The sequence below is a fragment of the Lepisma saccharinum genome, chromosome 14, assembly GCF_977018435.1.
Source record: "Lepisma saccharinum chromosome 14, izLepSacc3.1, whole genome shotgun sequence".
Taxonomy (NCBI): Eukaryota; Metazoa; Arthropoda; class Insecta; order Zygentoma; family Lepismatidae; genus Lepisma; species Lepisma saccharinum.
Genome location: NC_139242.1, coordinates 76574125 through 76594347, shown reverse-complemented (window position 1 = coordinate 76594347; position 20223 = coordinate 76574125). Strand labels below are relative to the sequence as shown.

At 38.0% G+C, this 20223-nt stretch overlaps 1 protein-coding gene across 1 annotated transcript in view; it reads left to right on the top strand.

The window, feature by feature from the left end:
* LOC145999048 (uncharacterized) overlaps nt 1–20223 on the top strand; it is a 36212-nt gene that overhangs the window by 5499 nt on the left and 10490 nt on the right. The window contains exons 2-4 of the mRNA XM_083135985.1: nt 1388–2754; nt 7786–9048; nt 14768–16033. Of these exons, the coding sequence (XP_082992111.1) occupies nt 1622–2754; nt 7786–9048; nt 14768–16033 (3662 nt within the window). The 5' untranslated portion in view covers nt 1388–1621. The remainder of the gene's footprint in view (nt 1–1387; nt 2755–7785; nt 9049–14767; nt 16034–20223) is intronic.

Below are 20223 nucleotides of genomic sequence, written 5' to 3'. Positions count from 1 at the left end.
AAGCATAAAAAACACAGTTTTTTTTGTTGTGACATTTCAGGAGAACACACACTCCTTTCATCAGACATTTATTTTTATTTATTTGTATTTAAAAATAAATGTGATGAAAGGAGCGTGTGTTCTCCTGAAATGTCACAACAAAAAACTGTGTTTTTTATACTTGTAACAACCATAAACTACAAGAGATATAATTCTACAATGCAAGCAATGCGTACATACAAGAAAAACTATCAACAAGAAAGTTAGATGTGTGTAGTTTAGGCAGTTAGGATCAAGTCCCTCTAAGAAATAACTTCTCTCTTCTGGTGCAGGATCATAAAACCCCAACTGTCAGTACCAGGATCAAAATTTCACATGCTGACTCAAAATTTCAAGAAATTATATCTTGATTTTTGAGATCCAGAAATGTTTGAATGGTCAGTTAAAAATGCTTAAATCTCCAAGTTTACTGCATTAAAATCACTTCAGGAAGAAGTATGTACACTCCTGAAAAGATTCTCTCGGGTTATCGACCAGGTGAGTTGCAGAAAAGATTATTTTCCGCAACTCACCTGGTCGACAGCCCACGAGAATCTTTATATATTCGTCACCAGAAAAGCTTAAAGACTTACTTTATGTACACTCATGTTCACATAAATTGGCAGTGCATAGGTTTGAACAGTTGCAATATGTGTCACAGGTGTGTACATAATTTGAATTTTTTTGGTGTTACGAAATTCTTAACATTTTCTATCCTGAAAATTTTCTGATTTGTCAGGAAATAGTGAGTATATTCTATCGTAAACAGATTTTCCTTCATTTTCCACCCTACACATACCTGCTGACAGTGATTTATCCCCCCCCTGTAATTTTTTTCATAGAGGCCCAATTTATGATCATTTTGGCAACAAATCTGCCTTTGTACTACACCCCCTCCACATTCTTTGAATAAACCATTGTTGTCTGCTTAAATCTAACTGTGATAAGCTATATTTATAGGTGTATTTTTCTATACTTTCCTTTTGATGTTATTTGCCCTTTTGATGTTATTTGCTAAACTTAATGTTGAAGTATCTTTTGATTTTTATAATTTTGTTAGTGCCGGCCCCTGTGGCGAATTGGTTAGCACATCACGCTACGACGCCAGGGGTCCCGGATTCGAATCCTGGCCTAGGCATGCATGTTTGTAAATGTCCATTCATCAATTTCATCATTTCATCACTCATCCCCATCTTCGCAAATTAGCCAAGAGGCACAAAATGCAAAGTAAAATAAACTAAATCAATCAATCAATCAACCAATTGATGTCTGAAAATTTTTTATTAAGTGTCTAGTCCAGTTGTGTTTTTATTGAGAAATGGTCTCAAGTACATTAGCATGCTAATTATAGCTTTTCTGAATGTTGCAGGCACAAAGCAGGATGAAGGTTTTTCCAAATATGGAAACTACATGAATAGATTTTCCCTTCAACTTGTTGCTCAAAAATGGCATGAAGACATTCAAGTGGATTAGAACAAAGGGATTGGAGCACTAAACCATTGTGTGAGGTATTGACTCAATTTGAAATTGTAAACCATTTTTCGAGATATGCAAGCACTGGTTTTTATTGGCTACATACATTTATACCAAGCAGAAACCAATAATGGTAATGAGAGAAAAGTTTTATAATGTGCAGTTTTCATTTATATGCTCCTTGTTTGTTTCAGGAAATAAGTTACAAATTAGTTCAACTGAAGATGTTTCTGTGATGTGTCAGTGGCAACAGATCAACATGGAATTATCAGCCTCCATTAAAGATGACAATACATTCGAGTCTGATGAAGGTTTTATGGAAAGTCAATTACTGTGCAGTGATCGTGAATTGAACTCTTGCACAAATAAAGAAGAAATTTTGATTCCAGCAACTTGCAATTCTGGGTACACGCAATCTGCCGAAAATGAATCTGACACATTTACCATTAAAGAAGAGGTTTTCAATTCACCCTTGCAAAATGTTGACACAAATCTAACAGGCTATCTGACAGATTGCTCCTTCATGTGCTACATATGTGGATCAACTTGCAAACGGAAATGTGACATAGAAAGACACATCCAGGTTCATTTGAACATTAAGCCACATCTGTGCACAGTGTGCAACAAGACATTCTCAAGGTTGCATCATTACAAACGACATATGAGAATCCACAGCGGAGAGACTCCATTCACTTGTGGTGTATGTAATAAGCAGTTCACCCAGAAGGAGAATCTCATTACCCACATGCACCTTCACACTGGAGAGAAACCTCACCAATGCAACAAATGTTTTCAGAAATTCGTGCAAGCAAATCAACTGACTTACCACTACATGACATCACATAATGAACCCAAACCTCATAAGTGCAACACATGTAGCAAAACGTTTGTCTATCGACGTGACTTGGAAGTTCACGGCAGGGTCCATACTGGAGAGAAGAACTTTGAATGTGAATTGTGCGACCTGAGATTAGCTAGCAAGAGAAACATTAAGCGCCACATGTTGCATCATCTAAAGGAATGCCCAGTTCCAGTCAGATGCAGTTTATGTACCCTTAATTTCTCCGAAATCCGTACATTTTGGGTTCACATAAAGGAACATTTGTGTGATGCAAAGTGGGTCACTTTATTGAACTCAAATCCACATCTATACAAATGCAACCTGTGTGAAAAGTCTGGCTTAAATAGAAACATGTGCTTGAGGCATTTGGCAAAACATAGCACAGAAAATGCACCTCTTCACAAAAATAAGTCCGGAGAAATGTAAGTATCTGGCCCTTTATTTTTCTTTTAGAATGCAGGACTAGAAAGTTCTTTTCTGTACATATTAGCCATAATTTCTTTATAAGACATAAGAAAGTTACTAAAGATATATCCGCAAAACTTGCTTGTAAATGTTCTATTAATTTCGGTAGCCTCTGCCACCATCCACTTCGTAGTAAAGCATCGAGTTCCCCAGTATATGGTGGCAGAGGCCACCAAAATTAATAGAATATTTACAAGTAAGTTTCGTGGATATATCTTTAATAACTCGCTTACGTCTTATATTATCAACTGTGCTGTTTATTCCCCTTAACATAATTTCTTTGGTGTGAATTTTGCATGCATTGTATAATTGCTGTAGTTTTAAAAAAAACAATATATACATTTTTTTACTGCATGTTTTTCAGGAGCCATAAGCTCCTCTTTTCAGGCTTTTATTTCAAAAATTGAAAGTGTAGGTGAAACTGTATAAAAAATACAATGTATCCCATAATATTCCAGACTAGTGTGAGAAAACCGGAACTGCACACACAATGACACTGTTGGGTGTATATTATTCAAAATACATTCCTTGTGCTTCAATACACTGAATGCAATACTCATACAGCTTTTCGAAACACTCCTGGAAGTCTTTGACAGGAATAGTGTTGAGATACTTGGTCAAAGCTCTTTGAATGTCTGCAACAGCATCTTAACTGGGTCCCTTTCAGCTGCAATTTCAGTTTCTGGAGTAGTCAGGAGGAGACAGATCAGGAGAATAGGAGGGGATGATCAATCAGAACAATCCTCTTGGATGCCAAAAACTGATGGACAACCACAGACCGGTGACTTGGTGCATTGTCAATCAAAAGGGACCATGTACTCTTTTGTTGGCATACTCGTCGAATTCGTGCCCACAAATGCTTCAAAACCTCAAGGTAGAGCTCCCCTGTGACTGGCCATCCATTGGGAACAAATTTTCTATGGATGTTACCCATGGGATTGAAGAATGTGGTGAGCATCGGCTTGATAACTATGGACGGGACTTCTGCAGGCGAACTTCCTTGGGTTCTGGGCATCCTTGGCTGTTCCACACCGAACTCTTGTGCTTTGTTAACGACTCATATTGGAAACATCATGTTTTGTCACCAGTCACAATAGTTTTCAGGAAATTGAAATCCCTGTGCTCAGCCCTAATCAGGTCTCGGCAATGTTGAACCCTTTGGTTTTTCTGATCATTTCCAACATGGTGATCTAGGGTTGTGTCGCTTGTGTTACTGTAACTTTTAAGAGGGAGAGGAAACATTAGGGTAACTGGAGTAGGGGTGTTTTTACAAATCATGCAATATGTAAATACACTATGACATCAGTCCGGAAAATTATGGGATGCATTGTGTATAATAATCCAGCTGGAAAAATAACTTACAAAGAGTTTATGGCTTGGAAAATTGAGTTTGGGATGAGACTTGGTGTTGGTGTAGTGGTAGGGTATCATATAGTTATTGATATGCCAGCCATTTCCTAAAAAAAGAGCTTCAAAATTTCAAAGCTTTTCAAGGATGCATCATGATGCTAAGATATTGTTCATATGCCAAGTGTCCTGGTGGTAATGTATCAGTTTCACACACTGAAGATTCTGGGTTAGATTCACGTCCAATTGCCTCTACTTTTTAAATAACTCTAGCAACTATTTATTACATTTTATAGCTATAGCCTCTCCTCATTGGTTAAAGAATGTATTTTCGTCATAATGATTTGGATTCTTGTTGAATATTTTTTACCTGAAAATCCTGACAATGAAATATGTGGAGTAATTTTATATCTCATTGAAATTTCACACCTCTGGAGCATTTAGAACTGACCACTAGCAAACTTTACAACCAATCCCTAGAACTGATAAAATTATAGTTAAACTTCCCCCACAGTAAATTAGAGCTGAACTTCCCTCACATTTCCATAGCTTCTTCACAAAAAAAACTAAATATGCTGACCAAGGCAGTAATTTATTTTATTAAAAACATAATGTACATTTGTACTTGATACAGAGTCTGAAGAAGACCTTGCTAGAAGGTTGAAACGTTAACGTTTAGTTTATGTTTTTAATAAAATAAATTACTGCCTTGGTCAGCATATTTAGTTTTTCATATTTGGAAACAAGGCTTAATGGTGTTATAAAAAACCCACTGAAAATGGTGTTTGTTATATAATCCTATTGAGTCTATGTGTAGCCCATAAATTAGGTGGACAATGGTCTCAAGGGACTTCATGGTGTGGTTGGTCAGTGCACCACTCCAACACTTCACTTGCAACACTGGCACATGCTAATTCATGACAGGAAGAAACGTCACTGATGTGATAAAATTTTATGTTGCGTTGCTAGCATACATGCAACAAAATGGGCTGTTGGTACTGAGACAAGTTGTACATACCATAAGTAGGTCACTGTAAACACTATAAACACTCAAATTCATATTGGCACAAGGTTTAAACTATACTTTAATATAAACTCTGGATGTTCAGAGACTCCTCAATATATTATTTTTAGTGCAAACACTGATCTGAGCAGTTGAAGTCTTGTATGTTTAGGCATGGAAAATTGTGATGTTGTTCATTGTATGTACGTACCAGTTATCAATGATCAGAATGCTACATTTTAAAAGTAGCTCCGCTACAGCTATAGCTACTCTTCCAAAAAGTAGTTGGCTACGCTACTTTTGTTCGCTACTCGCTACTTTTGCATAAAAAGACTTTAAATAACCATATGGATTTTCCAAAGAAGTCCCTAGTATGATAGTTGTACTTACTGGAAAATAGATTGTTATTTATTATCATGATTCCCTTCATTCGGTAATTTTGATAGCAGTTACTTCAGTTACTTATTTTTACTATATTGTTTGAGAATAACGTACCTGTGTAAGCGGCACATTAATTCAATAGTTTTTCTTGTATGTATGCATTGCTTGCATTGTAGAATTATTTTCTTGTAGTTTACGGTTATTACAAGCATAGGAAAACAGTTTTTCGTTGTGATGTTTCAGGAGAACACACGCTCCCTTCATCAGACATTTATTTTTATTTTGACTAAAGATATAGTTATAGCAATGGTTAGCAATTTTTTAAACAAAAATAATCCGTTATATAATGGATGTTGTCAATGTTACATTGTCAACACAAAAAACTGTTGTCTTATGCTTGTAATAACCGTAAACTACAAGAAAATAACATTAATTCAAATTTGATATATGAGTATTGCAATTAGGATGATACCCAAATTAATGATTTGATTACAAGTATACACAAATAAAATTTGGTAGGATTATTTACATTTGTATATCAACATATTTTCCTTGAGAATAAATATTTAGTTGACTCATGTAGTGGTTCGGCACCAGTCTCGATTAGCTTATCTGTGCATAAAAAAAGTGTAACGCCAGTAAGCCTTGTTTCCATGATAACCAAAAACTCAATATGCTGACCAAGGCAGAATTTATTTTATTTTAAAACATAAACTAAACATTACGTTTAAACCATCTAGCAAGGTCTTCTTCAGACTCTCTACCAAATATGAATGAAATAAGGTACAAAACAGGAAGATATATATACACACAAAAATCACTCCCCTCCAGACACAAGATGAATGCCTTGTGCTGCTGGCTGTTAGTTTGAGAGTCCTGAATGTGCTTCGTATTGATGTTATCTTGGTCACGAAAAATGCCTATTTTAAAGCTTCTTAGAAAAAAATAAACAAGGAATGAGCACAACTCTTACACAAAAGTAAGAGCCTAAATATTAAACTATATTTGGAAATATTGCTCCGAAGCACCAATAAAAGCTGTTTACTAACGTAACCAGATCATCGTAACTAACACAACCTAAGTAGACAGCCCCTACAACATTGTTACGTTAGTCACATTTGCTTGATTGATTGAGTTGGTGTTTTAAGTCCACTTTATGCACAGTAAGGCTAATCGGGACTGGCCCTACAGTTTAAAGGGATCCAAACCACTATGTGCCTCCAGCGGTTATCGAATCTGGGACACCTTAATTACAAAGCAATGATGTTACCACTACACCACTGGGGAGGCCCTAGTGTCATAAGTATACAGTAAACAAAATGTTAAAATCTAGCTCACAGTTGCTACCAAAGCTGGGACATTAGAAGATTTATTTCATAATCTGGGACATTAGAAGATTTATTTCATAATATCCCAAGTCTTAGTGCCATTCAACAAGCCTGCTAAGTAAGTGCAGTGGGACGCATGAAGGTATTCTTGTATCAGAAAACAGGGAACCAAATACCAATCACTAGAACTATAACAATTGCCACAGAACAGTTAGAAGTGGACAATGCAAGTAGTGAGGGTTCTATTGCCAGGAATCTGATGAATACTTTAAGTCCCAGTGTGCCGGAGGCCGAGTGGTTAGCACATTGTGCTGAGATGCCAAGGGTCCCGGGTTCGAATCCCGCTCAGGCTTGGTTGTTTGTTTGATATAGTCCAGAATAATACAAAAGTCTCAGTTATGAGCAGGGCTGGCTCATGCTTTAAGTGGCCTCTGCCAAGAGACCAGATTCTTTATGAGGAGTCTGATCTTTTGAAAGAAATCAGTCCTCCAATCATGGTCAATAGTAGAGGACATTTTACATTGAATGAAGTTCTCACAATGATTTGCTGAAATTCTAGAATCTGATATTTTGTCATTCAGTTGTTCAGTATACTACATTAGATTTATAGAATAGGAACCTTTGTTTTTCTCACATTTAAGTTTTTTTGTTTCACTGTGTGTGGCAAAAAATGTTATGTTAGTCACATTGAAAAACTAACAATTTACAAAATGACTAAGCATTATATTTTACTTATGATACACCTCACACCAAGCACTATGTTCACTACTTGCCATGAGCTGTCTAGGCATCTGCACTTTTCATATTCATACTTTGCATATGCCCTAATATACTGATCAGGTACCTTAGTTTGTTACGTTAGTCACTTTGAATGATCCTATGTATTCATTTTTTGTATAATTGAGTATTTTTTCTGCCTTCTGTTGCAGGTCTTCACATGACGAACTAACATCAAGAATGAATGGTATGACAAATATTTACAGTGATTTGAAAGGCAAAACATCAGTAGGTAAAGTGCAAGAGTCATTCACAACATTTTTTCAACTTAAATTGGGTTCAATAAATCAGACACAAAAACCTGATACAGTACCATCTGTATGTTCAATTGAAGATCAATGTCCATCAAATTCACCAACTTTTATTACACTCCACTCGCATTGTACAGATATAGAATCATCGTCACTGTTTAAAGAAGGGCTCTTGGATTCAAGTTCCTCAGGAAGTCAGTTGCAAATGACTAATCCCGAATCATGTCGCTTCCCAGTTAAAGACGAAGAATGTTTGGATCCACTAAGTATTGTCCGTAGTGAGTTACAATACCCTGATCTCAACTCAGATTCCATTTCAGTGAAAGATGAATTGATAGACTCTTTTTCAGTGAAAGATGAATTGATAGATTCAGCATTAGAGGACGTTACTGACCCATTTTTGTGGAACTCCAGCAACTCATTAACGGGTTACAAGAATGGATCAAGAAACAGAAGAAAAAGTGGCCACAAAAATCATATCAAAGTCAATTTAAACACTAAATCACGTACGTGCACATTGTGCAACAAGACATTCTCAAGGTTGCATCATTACAAACGACATATGAGAATCCACAGTGGAGAGACTCCATTTACTTGTGGAATATGTAATAAGCCATTCACCCAGAAGGAGAATCTCATTACCCACATGCACCTTCACACTGGAGAGAAACCTCACCAATGCAACATATGTTTTCAGAAATTCGTGCAAGCAAATCAATTGACTTACCACTACATGACATCACATAATGAACCCAAACCCCATAAGTGCAACACATGTAGCAAAACGTTTGTCTATCGACGTGACTTGGAAGTTCACGGCAGAGTCCATACAGGAGAGAAGAACTTTGAATGTGAATTGTGTGACTTGAGATTAGCCAGCAAGAGAAACATTAAGCGCCACATGTTGCAGCATCTAAAGGAATATCCAGTTCCAGTCAGATGCAGTTTATGTACCCAAACTTTACCTGAAATCCATACATTTTGGGTTCATATAAAGGAACATTTGTGTGATTCAAAGTGGGTTACTTTATTGAACTCAAGTCCACAACTGTACAAGTGCAACCTGTGTGAAAAGTCTGGCTTAAATAGAAACATGTGCTTGAGGCATTTGGCAAAACATAGCACAGAAAATGCACCTCTTCACAAAAATAGGTCCAAAGAAATGTAAGTATCTCTCTTAGATTATGTAAACTTGAAATGTAACACTAGAAAGTTCTTTCCTATACACATTAGCAATCATTTTTTGGAATGAACTTTGCATAACTTTTTTGTATAATTGCAATTAATTACACAAATACAAGGGGTGTACTATAATGATTTACACTTTATTTTTTTTCAGGTCCCATGGTCCACCATTTGGGAAGTGAGGACTGACATATTGAAGCTACGAGTCTAGTCTACCGATTGCAGGCAGCAGTGCCCAAAAAGGATTCCCGGTGTTCACACAGCAGCACGTTCCGTACATCATTGTCAGCGGACTATTGGACAACATGGAAAGCGACTATAATGGCTAGCGTTGAACAAGTTGGTTTCTATGGAGAGAGGGTGTGACCACAGCAGAGATTTACATCCTGCAGAGATTCGCTGCAGGATGTTTCTGGACAGGCCTGTGGTCACCTCCATTTCAGAATACGTGATGCACCTGTTCTCAAGAATGACTTGCTCAACACGTGTAATGTTTGCTGGTGCTGTCACAGTCACTTTCCTTCCAGAACTTGTCCCTTTTTCTGTTTACGTGCATCCTGTTTTCCAGCCTTCCACCCAATTGTAAACAGTTTTCCGTGAAGGTGCATGTTTACCACACACTGCCACAAATCGTCTGTAAATCTCTGCTGTGGTCATACCCTCTCTCCATAGAAACCAACTTGTACAACTTTAGCTATTATAGTCGCTTTCCATGTTGTCCAATAGCCCGCTAACAATGATGTACGGAACGTGCTGCTGTGCGAACACTGGGAATCCTTTTTGGGCACTGCTGCCTGCAATCGGTAGACTAGACTCGTAGCTTCAATATGTCAGTCCTCACTTCTCGAATGGTGGACCATGGGACCTGGAAAAAAATAAAGTGTAAATCATTATAGTACACCTCTAGTATATATTTTTTTTACTGTGTGTTTTTCAGGAGGCCACATGCTCCTCTTTTCAGGCTTTTATTTCAAAAACTGAAATTGTAGGTGAAACACTATAAAATACACTGCTCACAAAAAGTTTGGAATGTCATGAATATGATGAGGAAATAGGTTTGGTTTTGAGTTGGTGTTTTAAGTCCACTTTATGCACAGTATGGCTAATCGGGACTGGACCTACGGTTTAAAGTGGGATCCGAACCATTGAGTCATGTGCTTCCACTAGGTATCGAAACCGGGACATGAAGAAATAGGGATGTACAATATTTATTGTACCACACAATCATACATGTGTTAGGATGTTCATTGTTAGAAACGCAAAGCAGGAGCAGGCATCCACTAGCTTAACCAAAACAAGTGTGCTTGTGTCCAGTGGGAAATGACTAATTAGGTTACTGTGCAAGTGTCTCAACTCACTTGCTTACAGTGCCTTAGTAACATGTATGACCTCCCCGTGCATTGTGCAGTTCCCTGACACATGAGGCATCCCTGCTATGAGTGCATCGATTGCATCTGGTCAGTGTGAATGAAGTTCTGCAGTGTTTATAGAGGCTGTGGACGACTACAAATTGCAGTTTTCAACATATTCCACACGTGTGCAATGCAGTTCCTATCTGATGATGTAGGAGGCCAGTCCATGCGGTGAATATCGGCTATGTGCAAGAAGTTTGATACCGGTGCTCCATAATTTGGGCATGCATTATCATTCATTTTGCACTGATTTCCTCATTCAAACTATCAAGCTCTGTCTCTGTACTTCTTCTTCACTGTTTTCTCATATTACAAGGTCATCAATGAAGAACACAGCCTTCATCTCTTCCTCTCCTATCTTCTCCCCACCTCTTTGTTAATTACATCCATTGTAATTATGAAGAGCAGTGGGGAAAGAGCATTCCCTGTTTTAGTGCATTATTAATAGCGTCAATATCGTAAAAAAATTGACATTGATATTCAATATCTGATATGTCGAGATTATTGATATCGATATTTTTATGATATCGATGCTTCGATATTTTAAAAATATCAGCTATACATCGATATATTGCATAGTCCTACTTCTGAGATGTTTATTTCAAGCGTCAACTTCACGTTACAATTACTTGAAAAATACTTGACATATTACAATGTAACACACGCAGTCCTTAATGATTTTTTCACTACTTTCAATTGCACTAAAAATAACATGTGGTTTCCATTTTTTTAAAAAAACGTAAGTTTGTGTTGAAAATCGTACTTCCTTATATAGTTGAATGTATTGTGTCCACTTATTTCATGGAGATATTTCCAGTGTTAATTTTAGGTGACACACCCTGTGTATATATATATATATATATTTATATTGCATCCAGCCCCCGCCCTTAACATGAAAGAATTAGCAAGTACATACATTAAATAATGAAAATGTATTTGTTGTATAATTGACACTTATTTATTTCCTTTGAACTTACTAGAAGGCAAGTATTATATTGGGATCATATGACGGACAGTACCAAAGATGATTTGTGCATACTGCTACTAATGATAATATGCATAAAATATTAATCAGGAACTGTACTTTTCGTTATTTGGATCTAACATCCTTTTTTGTTATTCCATAAATATTGAATTCTTTATCTATTTGACATTAATATCCTTCCTTTGTTTTTATACAGATTTTTGGTTATCTTGAACACACGCAAGCTGGATAATGAATACATGCTGTTATATCTCTATTCTTATTCAGTGTTTTTTTACCTATTGATGCAATAATAACAATACAATATTAATTAAAAACTTTATTAATATTGTAATTATAATTTAATTATTTTAATTTAAACCCTATTACAATGAGTGCCCACTTACCCAGCCTCCATAGGACCGGACCCTTGGTCGGTTAGGGCCTCCCGATGGTGCAGTGGTAGCGTCGCCGCCTTGTAATCAAGGGGTCCTGGGTTCGATACCCGGTGGAGGCACAAGTGGTTCGGATCCCACTTTAAACTGTAGGTCCAGGCCCGATTAGCCTTGCTGTGCATAAAGTGGACTTAAAACACCAACTCTACATATCAACCTTGGTCAGTTAAACTGAATTATGTAATGGAATACAGAAAATATCACTTCAGATGAGCAGGAAAAAAGCACAGAAAACTACTGTGTATGCATTACTGTACAGGCACATTTTTAAAACTAATTTATTGTAGACTACATCTTTAAAAATACACACAGTACTACACATATTTAAAGAAGGCTGTACTGTATTCTACGGTATAACAGTATAAGAAATCAATATTTTTTCCATCCGTTCGCTTTTAAAAGTGAAATTCTGCCATTTCAACAAACAATAACAACATCCGCACAACAATACGTCCACTGCTTAACCAAAAATAGAGAATTTAAAAAAAAACAAAAAAAACTGGAAGCTAGAAACAAACCCATCCGGACAGGTTCAGTATGGCACTTCCTCAGTCAAGGGGGTGCCCACTGTATTATTATTTCTGAGACATTGGTTCATACTCCCTCTGAAATACATTTCTAGATACGTGCCTGCTTACACTGCTTTGCTAATTACCACTTTCGGTTTCTTTCTATCTGATTTCATTTTAGTTTCCAAATCCCTTTTCTTCTTCAAACACTTTTGAAGTAAAGTTTCAGATATTGTTACACTAAGCAGAACGATAGCACATGAATTAAGATTCTACACTGAGACTGACTAAAACACTTGACTGTTCTCTTCTCTACCACTCCAAAATTATCCACCTTGTACAAGTTACAGTTATAGTAACACAATTCACAACAAGAAGTCAAACCTATATCTTTGAATTTCTTCCCTTTCTTTTATTGTATGTATTTTGCATGAAAGAATCAAAAGGAAAATGCAACAAAACGTAAATTTCACTGATTCAGGGGTTGAATTTACAAATATGTAATGCATTTAATAAATATTTATTTAGGTATTCCAACTGAACTGTCAACACTGTGCGGTATGTGCTCTCTGGAAGGAGAGTGAGAGGTCAGTTTGACATTTTCCAGATGGCAGTGGCCCTACAGACCACACAGCCTCCTTCTTTGACACATTGGCTATAGTTGATAGAAAGGTCCATTGTACTATGATTCTTGTAGCTACAAATATTATTCCATTCTGTTAATGTTGAAGTATTGCCATTCTAATGTTGCTATTAAAATGCATATTTATACTTGACTTCCTTAGTCCTTGCTGCTACAGTTTGGAGTGAGCTTTGGCACTTATAATCGCCAGTCAGGATGCCTTGGTTCTGCATGTTTAACTTACATTTTTTCAGTGACGTGCACTCAGGAGTAGCTAGTCTAGCAGAGATAGATTAATCAATCTTGCATCTCTAATTATTTTCAAATCACAATATTTATTGTCTTGTTAAAGCCACAGTTCATATGCAACACTTTCTTTTTCACGTGCTTCTCGGCCCTCAATGTGATCCGCGGACAAAACTGGCCTAGCTTGCTCTTCTTCTGCCTTAGCAGTTCCAGGTAGAAACGGGTTTCCGAAGGAAAAGGGAAGATTTCTGCCTCTACTTCCCTTGTCCCCTCGCCCCCTCTGCAATGGTTGAAAGCCCGTGCTTTTATGTCTCCCAGTCTATCTCCTATAGGAACAGATAGGGGATTGGTTTCCCTTCGATTCCTTTGTAAATCCTCTAAGGAACTAAAGGGAAATTTTTTTGCAGTACTTATGTTCTCTGTATTTACACAATCTTTTACACGTTGTACAATATGTATGTATAATATGGGATGTAGTTTTATTGTTTATGAAATGGGAATGTGTTATATGCAGACAATAATGTTATGCTTTCTTTCTATTTTTTTTTTGTTTTGTTTTGTTTTTCAAATATGGAATATATAATGATTAAATTACAAATATTTGCTCAGGCTCTCTCTTGCTCTCATTTTAGTAGTGTTTTTTTTTTTTTTTTAATTTACTAATTTCTTGGCCTCCAACGGATGTATTTATTTGGGCAAGAGAACGCACATTCATATTGTTGTTGGTTTGGTTAATTTTACTTCACTTTTCTGCCACATTTGGTTATCGCGAAAATGAGGATGATGTGATGATATTAATGAAGGGACCTCGAACAATCCACGCCGGGATTCGAACCCGTGATGAGTGTGCATTCTTGATCCTGTGTTGTACTCTGCAGTGAATAATGAAATAATTTGAAATGAAAAATGTATCTCAGAACTCAAGCAGCCAAATGAATATTATTGAAGAAACTACAAAAAAGTGTGTTTTGTTACATGTTTTGTTTCTGTGAATAAAGTGGACTTAAAACACCAAATCAACCAACCGTGGGGAAGTGGTTATCACAGCATGCTAGGACATCAGGAGTTCCAGGTTCGACTTGGGTGTTCTTTGTTTGGTTTTTCTTAAAATGTAATAAAACCTGTTAAAATTTTATAACATTTTGCTATGTTGAAACCATGAGGATTTAATGTATAATGTGGCGAACATAAAATTTAGGTTCTACTGTATCGTATAGTTCTACTGCATAATTTAAAAATATGACATAAACTACAATTGCTAGCACCTGTCAGCTCATCATGTACAGCACAGCCATACAATAACCTTTCCATTGCCTAAACTTTCAATACTACTTATACCCTTTTTCAGGGTTGTAAAACATTTACTTTTACAGAAAATGTCCAACTAAATGCTTGGTAGGGATTGCAGAAAAAAAGTAAAATCCAATTTCACTATATCTACTTGTATTTTTTTATAATTGAGTAATTTGTTTTTTTATCTTTTGTTACAGGTCTTCACATGAGGAACTAACGTCAAGAATGATGAATGGTATGGCAAATATTTACAGTGATTTGAAAGACAAAACATCAGTATGTAAAGTACAAGACTCATTCACAGCAATTTTTCATCTTAAATTGGGTTCAATAAATCAGACACAAAAACCTGATACAGTACCATCTGTATCTTCAATTGAAGATCAATTTCCATCAAATTCACCAACTTGTATTACACTCCACTCGCATTGTACAGATATAGAATCATCGTCACTGTTTAAAGAAGGGCTCTTGGATTCAAGTTCCTCAGGAAGTCAGTTGCAAATGACTAATCCCGAACCATGTTGTTTTCCAGTTAAAGACGAAGAATGTTTGGATCCACTAAGTATTGTCCGTAGTGAGTTACAATACCCTGATCTCAACTCAGATTCCATTTCAGTGAAAGATGAATTGATAGACTCTTTTTCAGTGAAAGATGAATTGATAGATTCAGCATTAGAGGATGTTACTGACCCATTTTTGTGGAACTCCAGCAACTCATTAACGGGTTACAAGAATGGATCAAGAAACAGAAGAAAAAGTGGCCACAAAAATCATATCAAAGTCAATTTAAACACTAAATCACGTACGTGCACATTGTGCAACAAGACATTCTCAAGGTTGCATCATTACAAACGACATATGAGAATCCACAGTGGAGAGACTCCATTTATTTGTGGAATATGTAATAAGCCATTCACCCAGAAGGAGAATCTCATTACCCACATGCACCTTCACACTGGAGAGAAACCTCACCAATGCAACATATGTTTTCAGAAATTCGTGCAAGCAAATCAACTGACTTACCACTACATGACATCACATAATGAACACAAACCCCATAAGTGCAACTCATGTAGCAAAACGTTTGTCTATCGACGTGACTTGGAAGTTCACGGCAGAGTCCATACAGGAGACAAGAACTTTGAATGTGAATTGTGTGACTTGAGATTAGCCAGCAAGAGAAACATTAAGCGCCACATGTTGCATCATCTAAAGGAATATTCAGTTCCAGTCAGATGCAGCTTATGTACCCAAACGTTCCCTGAAATCCATGCATTTTGGGTTCACATAAAGGAACATTTGTGTGATTCAAAGTGGGTTACTTTATTGAACTCAAATCCACACCTGTACAAGTGCAACCTGTGTGAAAAGTCTGGCTTAAATAGAAACATGTGCTTGAGGCATTTGGCAAAACATAGCACAGAAAATGCACCTCTTCACAAAAATAGGTCTAAAGAAATGTAAGTATTTCTCTTAGATTATGTAAACTTGTAATTATTATAGAATGTAACACTAGAAAGTTCTTTCCTATACACATTAGCAATCATTTTTTGGAATGAACTTTGCATAACTTTTTTGTATACTTGCAATTAATTACACAAATACAAGGGGTGTACTATAATGATTTACACTTTATTTTTTTCCAGGTCCCATGGTCCACCATTCGGGAAGTGAGGACTGTCATATGAAGCTATGAGTCTAGTCTACCGATTGCAGGCAGCAGTGCCCAAAAAGGATTCCCGGTGTTCACACAGCAGCACGTTCCGTACATCATTGTCAGCGGACTATTGGACAACATGGAAAGCGACTATAATAGCTAAAGTTGTACAAGTTGGTTTCTATGGAGAGAGGGTATGACCACAGCAGAGATTTACATCCTGCAGAGATTCGCTGCAGGATGTTTCTGGACAGGCCTGTGGTCACCTCCATTTCAGAAAACGTGATGCACCTGTTCTCAAGAATGACTTGCTCAACCCGTGTAATGTTTGCTGGTGCTGTCACAGTCACTTTCCTTCCAGAACTTGTCCCTTTTTCTGTTGACGTGCGTCCTGTTTTCCATTCTTCCACCCAATTGTAAACAGTTTTCCGTGAAGGTGCATGTTTACCACACACTGCCACCAATCGTCTGTAAATCTCTGCTGTGGTCACACCCTCTCTCCATAGAAACCAACTTGTACAACTTTAGCTATTATAGTCGCTTTCCATGTTGTCCAATAGTTCACTGACAATGATGTACGGAACGTGCTGCTGTGTGAACACCGGGAATCCTTTTTGGGCACTGCTGCCTGCAATCGGTAGACTAGACTCGTAGCTTCATATGCCAGTCCTCACTTCCCGAATGGTGGATCATGGGACCTGAAAAAAAATAAAGTGTAAATCATTATAGTGCACCTCTAGTATATATTTTTTTTACTGTGTGTTTTTCAGGAGGCCACATGCTCCTCTTTTCAGGCTTGTATTTCAAAGTGGCTCAGTCGGTAACGCGTCTGACTACCATGCTCAAGGTCCCGGGTTCGATCCCCGGCCGGTTCAAATCCGGGAACATTTCTAACGGTGAAAACGGCCCCGGCGCCCACCCAGCGTCGAATAACATGGGTACCTGGGGGAAACCCTGGGGGGTAAAGGCGGTCAGGGGCGTGATGCTGATCACATCACCCCCACTCACGACCGGATCAAGAAAGTGTGGGACGTTACTCCCACACCCCCTATACGCCTTCATGGCGTGGTGCTATGCACAGGGGAACACTTTACCTTTACTTTTTTTTTTTTTTTACCTGAAATTGTAGGTGAAACACTATAAAATACACTGCTCACAAAAAGTTTGGAATGTCATGAATATGATGAGGAAATAGGTTTGGTTTTGAGTTGGTGTTTTAAGTCGACTTTATGCACAGTATGGCTAATCGGGACTGGACCTACAGTTTAAAGTGGGATCCGAACCATTGAGTCATGTGCTTCCACTAGGTATCGAAATGGGACATGAAGAATATTTATTGTACCACACAATCATACATGTGTTAGGATGTTCATTGTTAGAAACGCAAAGCAGGAGCAGGAATCCACTAGCTTAACCAAAACAAGTGTGCTTGTGTCCAGTGGGAAATGACTAATTAGGTTACTGTGCAAGTGTCTCAACTCACTTGCTTACAGTCCCTTAGTAACATGTATGACCTCCCCGTGCATTGTGCAGTTCCCTGACACATGAGGCATTCCTGCTATGAGTGCATCGATTGCATCTGGTCAGTGTGAATGAAGTTCTGCAGTGTTTATAGAGGCTGTGGACGACTACAAATTGCAGTTTTCAACATATTCCACACGTGTGCAATGCAGTTCCTATCTGATGATGTAGGAGGCCAGTCCATGCGGTGAATATCGGCTATGTGAAAGAAGTTTGATACCGGTGCTCCATAATTTGGGCATGCATTATCATTCATTTTGCACTGATTTCCTCATTCAAACTATCAAGCTCTGTCTCTGTACTTCTTCTTCACTGTTTTCTCATATTACAAGGTCATCAATGAAGAACACAGCCTTCATCTCTTCCTCTCCTATCTTCTTCCCCACCTCTTTGTTAATTACATCCATTGTAATCATAAAGAGCAGTGGGGAAAGAGCATTCCCTGTTTTAGTGCATTATTAATAGCGCCAATATCGTAAAAAAATTGACATTGATATTCAATATCTGATATGTCGAGATTATTGATATCGATATTTTTATGATATCGATGCTCCGATATTTTAAAAATACCGGCTATACATCGATATATCGCACAGAACTACTTCCGAGATGTTTGTTTCAAGCGTCAACTTAACGTTACAATTACTTGAGAAATACTTGACGTATTACAATGTAACACACACAGTCCTTAATGATTTTTTCACTACTTTTAAAAAACGTAAGTTTGTGTTGAAAATCATACTTCCTTACATAGTTGAATGTATTGTGTCCGCTTATTTCATGAGCCTCTCTCATATCATTATATCTGCGAAATAAGTTTTTCAATATTTTTTGTTGTTCACGAGATATTTCCGGTGTTAATTTTAGGTGACTCACCCTCTTTCTCTCTCTCTCTCTCTCTCTCTCTCTCTCTCTCTCTCTCTCTCCCTCTGCGTGTGTGTGTGTGTGAGAGAGAGAGAGAGAGGGGGGGGGGCGCCTCTTCTCTTAGTAACGCCGATCTTTCTCCTTCAACTTGAAAATGCGAGTTAGATCGCGAAATATAGAATAATTTCTCTTCGTGTGGTAAGTGTTTACTGTCTCCTTCATCATTAGTATTTATCCGCCCTTCTGGCACCTTTTCTGATCCTATTTTATATATATACCTAAAAGTACCACCTGAAATAGCGAAGAAACCAGAAACAGTAGCGATGTGAAGTTTGCAGGAAACCATAATATCAAATGGGGCTCGTAAATCGGACGTATGGGGTGGGTCGAAAAATATCCACAAATGGGGCATCTGGAGCAAAGTCATATATTTTTAAATGGAACGATATACAATAACATGCATAATATAAAAGAGCACACGCAGAGAAACACAACGCCGTTGGTCTCATGCATCTACTGCACATAGGAACGAAGATATGGCCATGTGAAAATATGTAAACAAACTAACAAGTGGCCCACTTGACCGTCAGTACCACGGCATGTACAAGTATGAGATGTCGGAAGCCATTGGACAAGATGAAGACAGAACGTGTTAAAGGAAGAAAAAATACAGTAGACATCGTCAGCAACATGTATTTGACAGTGTTACAGCATAATGAAAATGACCATGACAGTATGTCGAAGAACCACTGCGTAAGAAGCAAAAACCTGTCAAAGTGTGTGTTCAAAGTGGTGGCCGTCAGCTGCGATACAGGCAACGAGGTGCCCACGCAAAGATCGTTGCACAGGATGTAGCATCTCGTAGGGAATGTCCCTACAGGCTGCAGTAATGCGGTGTTGCATATCCTCTGGAGTTGTTGGCACATCCCCGTAGACAATGTCCTTCAGCTTTCCCCACAGGAAAAAGTCTAACGGTGTCAAATCTGGGGAACGAGCCGGCCATTTGACAGGCCCTCCACGTCCAATCCAACGATTTAGAAATGTATTTTCCACACATGCTGTAGTGCGTCTTGCATTGTGAGCTGGGCACCCGTCATGTTGGTACCACATTTCCCTCCTTGTCTGAAGTGGTATGTCCTCCAATAGTACAGGCAGTTCATGTTGTAAAAACTGTATGTATCGGTCAGATGTTCACCCACTATACCACACCACACATTCACACTCCATGGGCGCTGGCGTTCCACTTGGCGAAGCCAATGTGGATTTGTCACCGACCAATAGTGCATGTTCCTTAGGTTGACATTTCCATGATTGGTAAAAGTTGCCTCGTCAGTGAAAAGGATACGTGACAAATCGGGTGTGTCGTGTCGTAACATCCATGTGCAAAACCGAACACGGTCCACAAAATCATTCCCGTGAAGTTCCTGATGGAGGGAGATATGATATGGGTGAAACTTGTGTGTGTGTGTGTGTGCAGAATGCACAATACACTTCGCTGACTCATCCCAGCATCCCTGGCAATTTCACGGGAGCTAACGTGCGGATTCACAGCAACAGCGGTGAGAACATTTGTTGCACCTGCCTCACCTGTAGTTGGCTTGTTCCGCA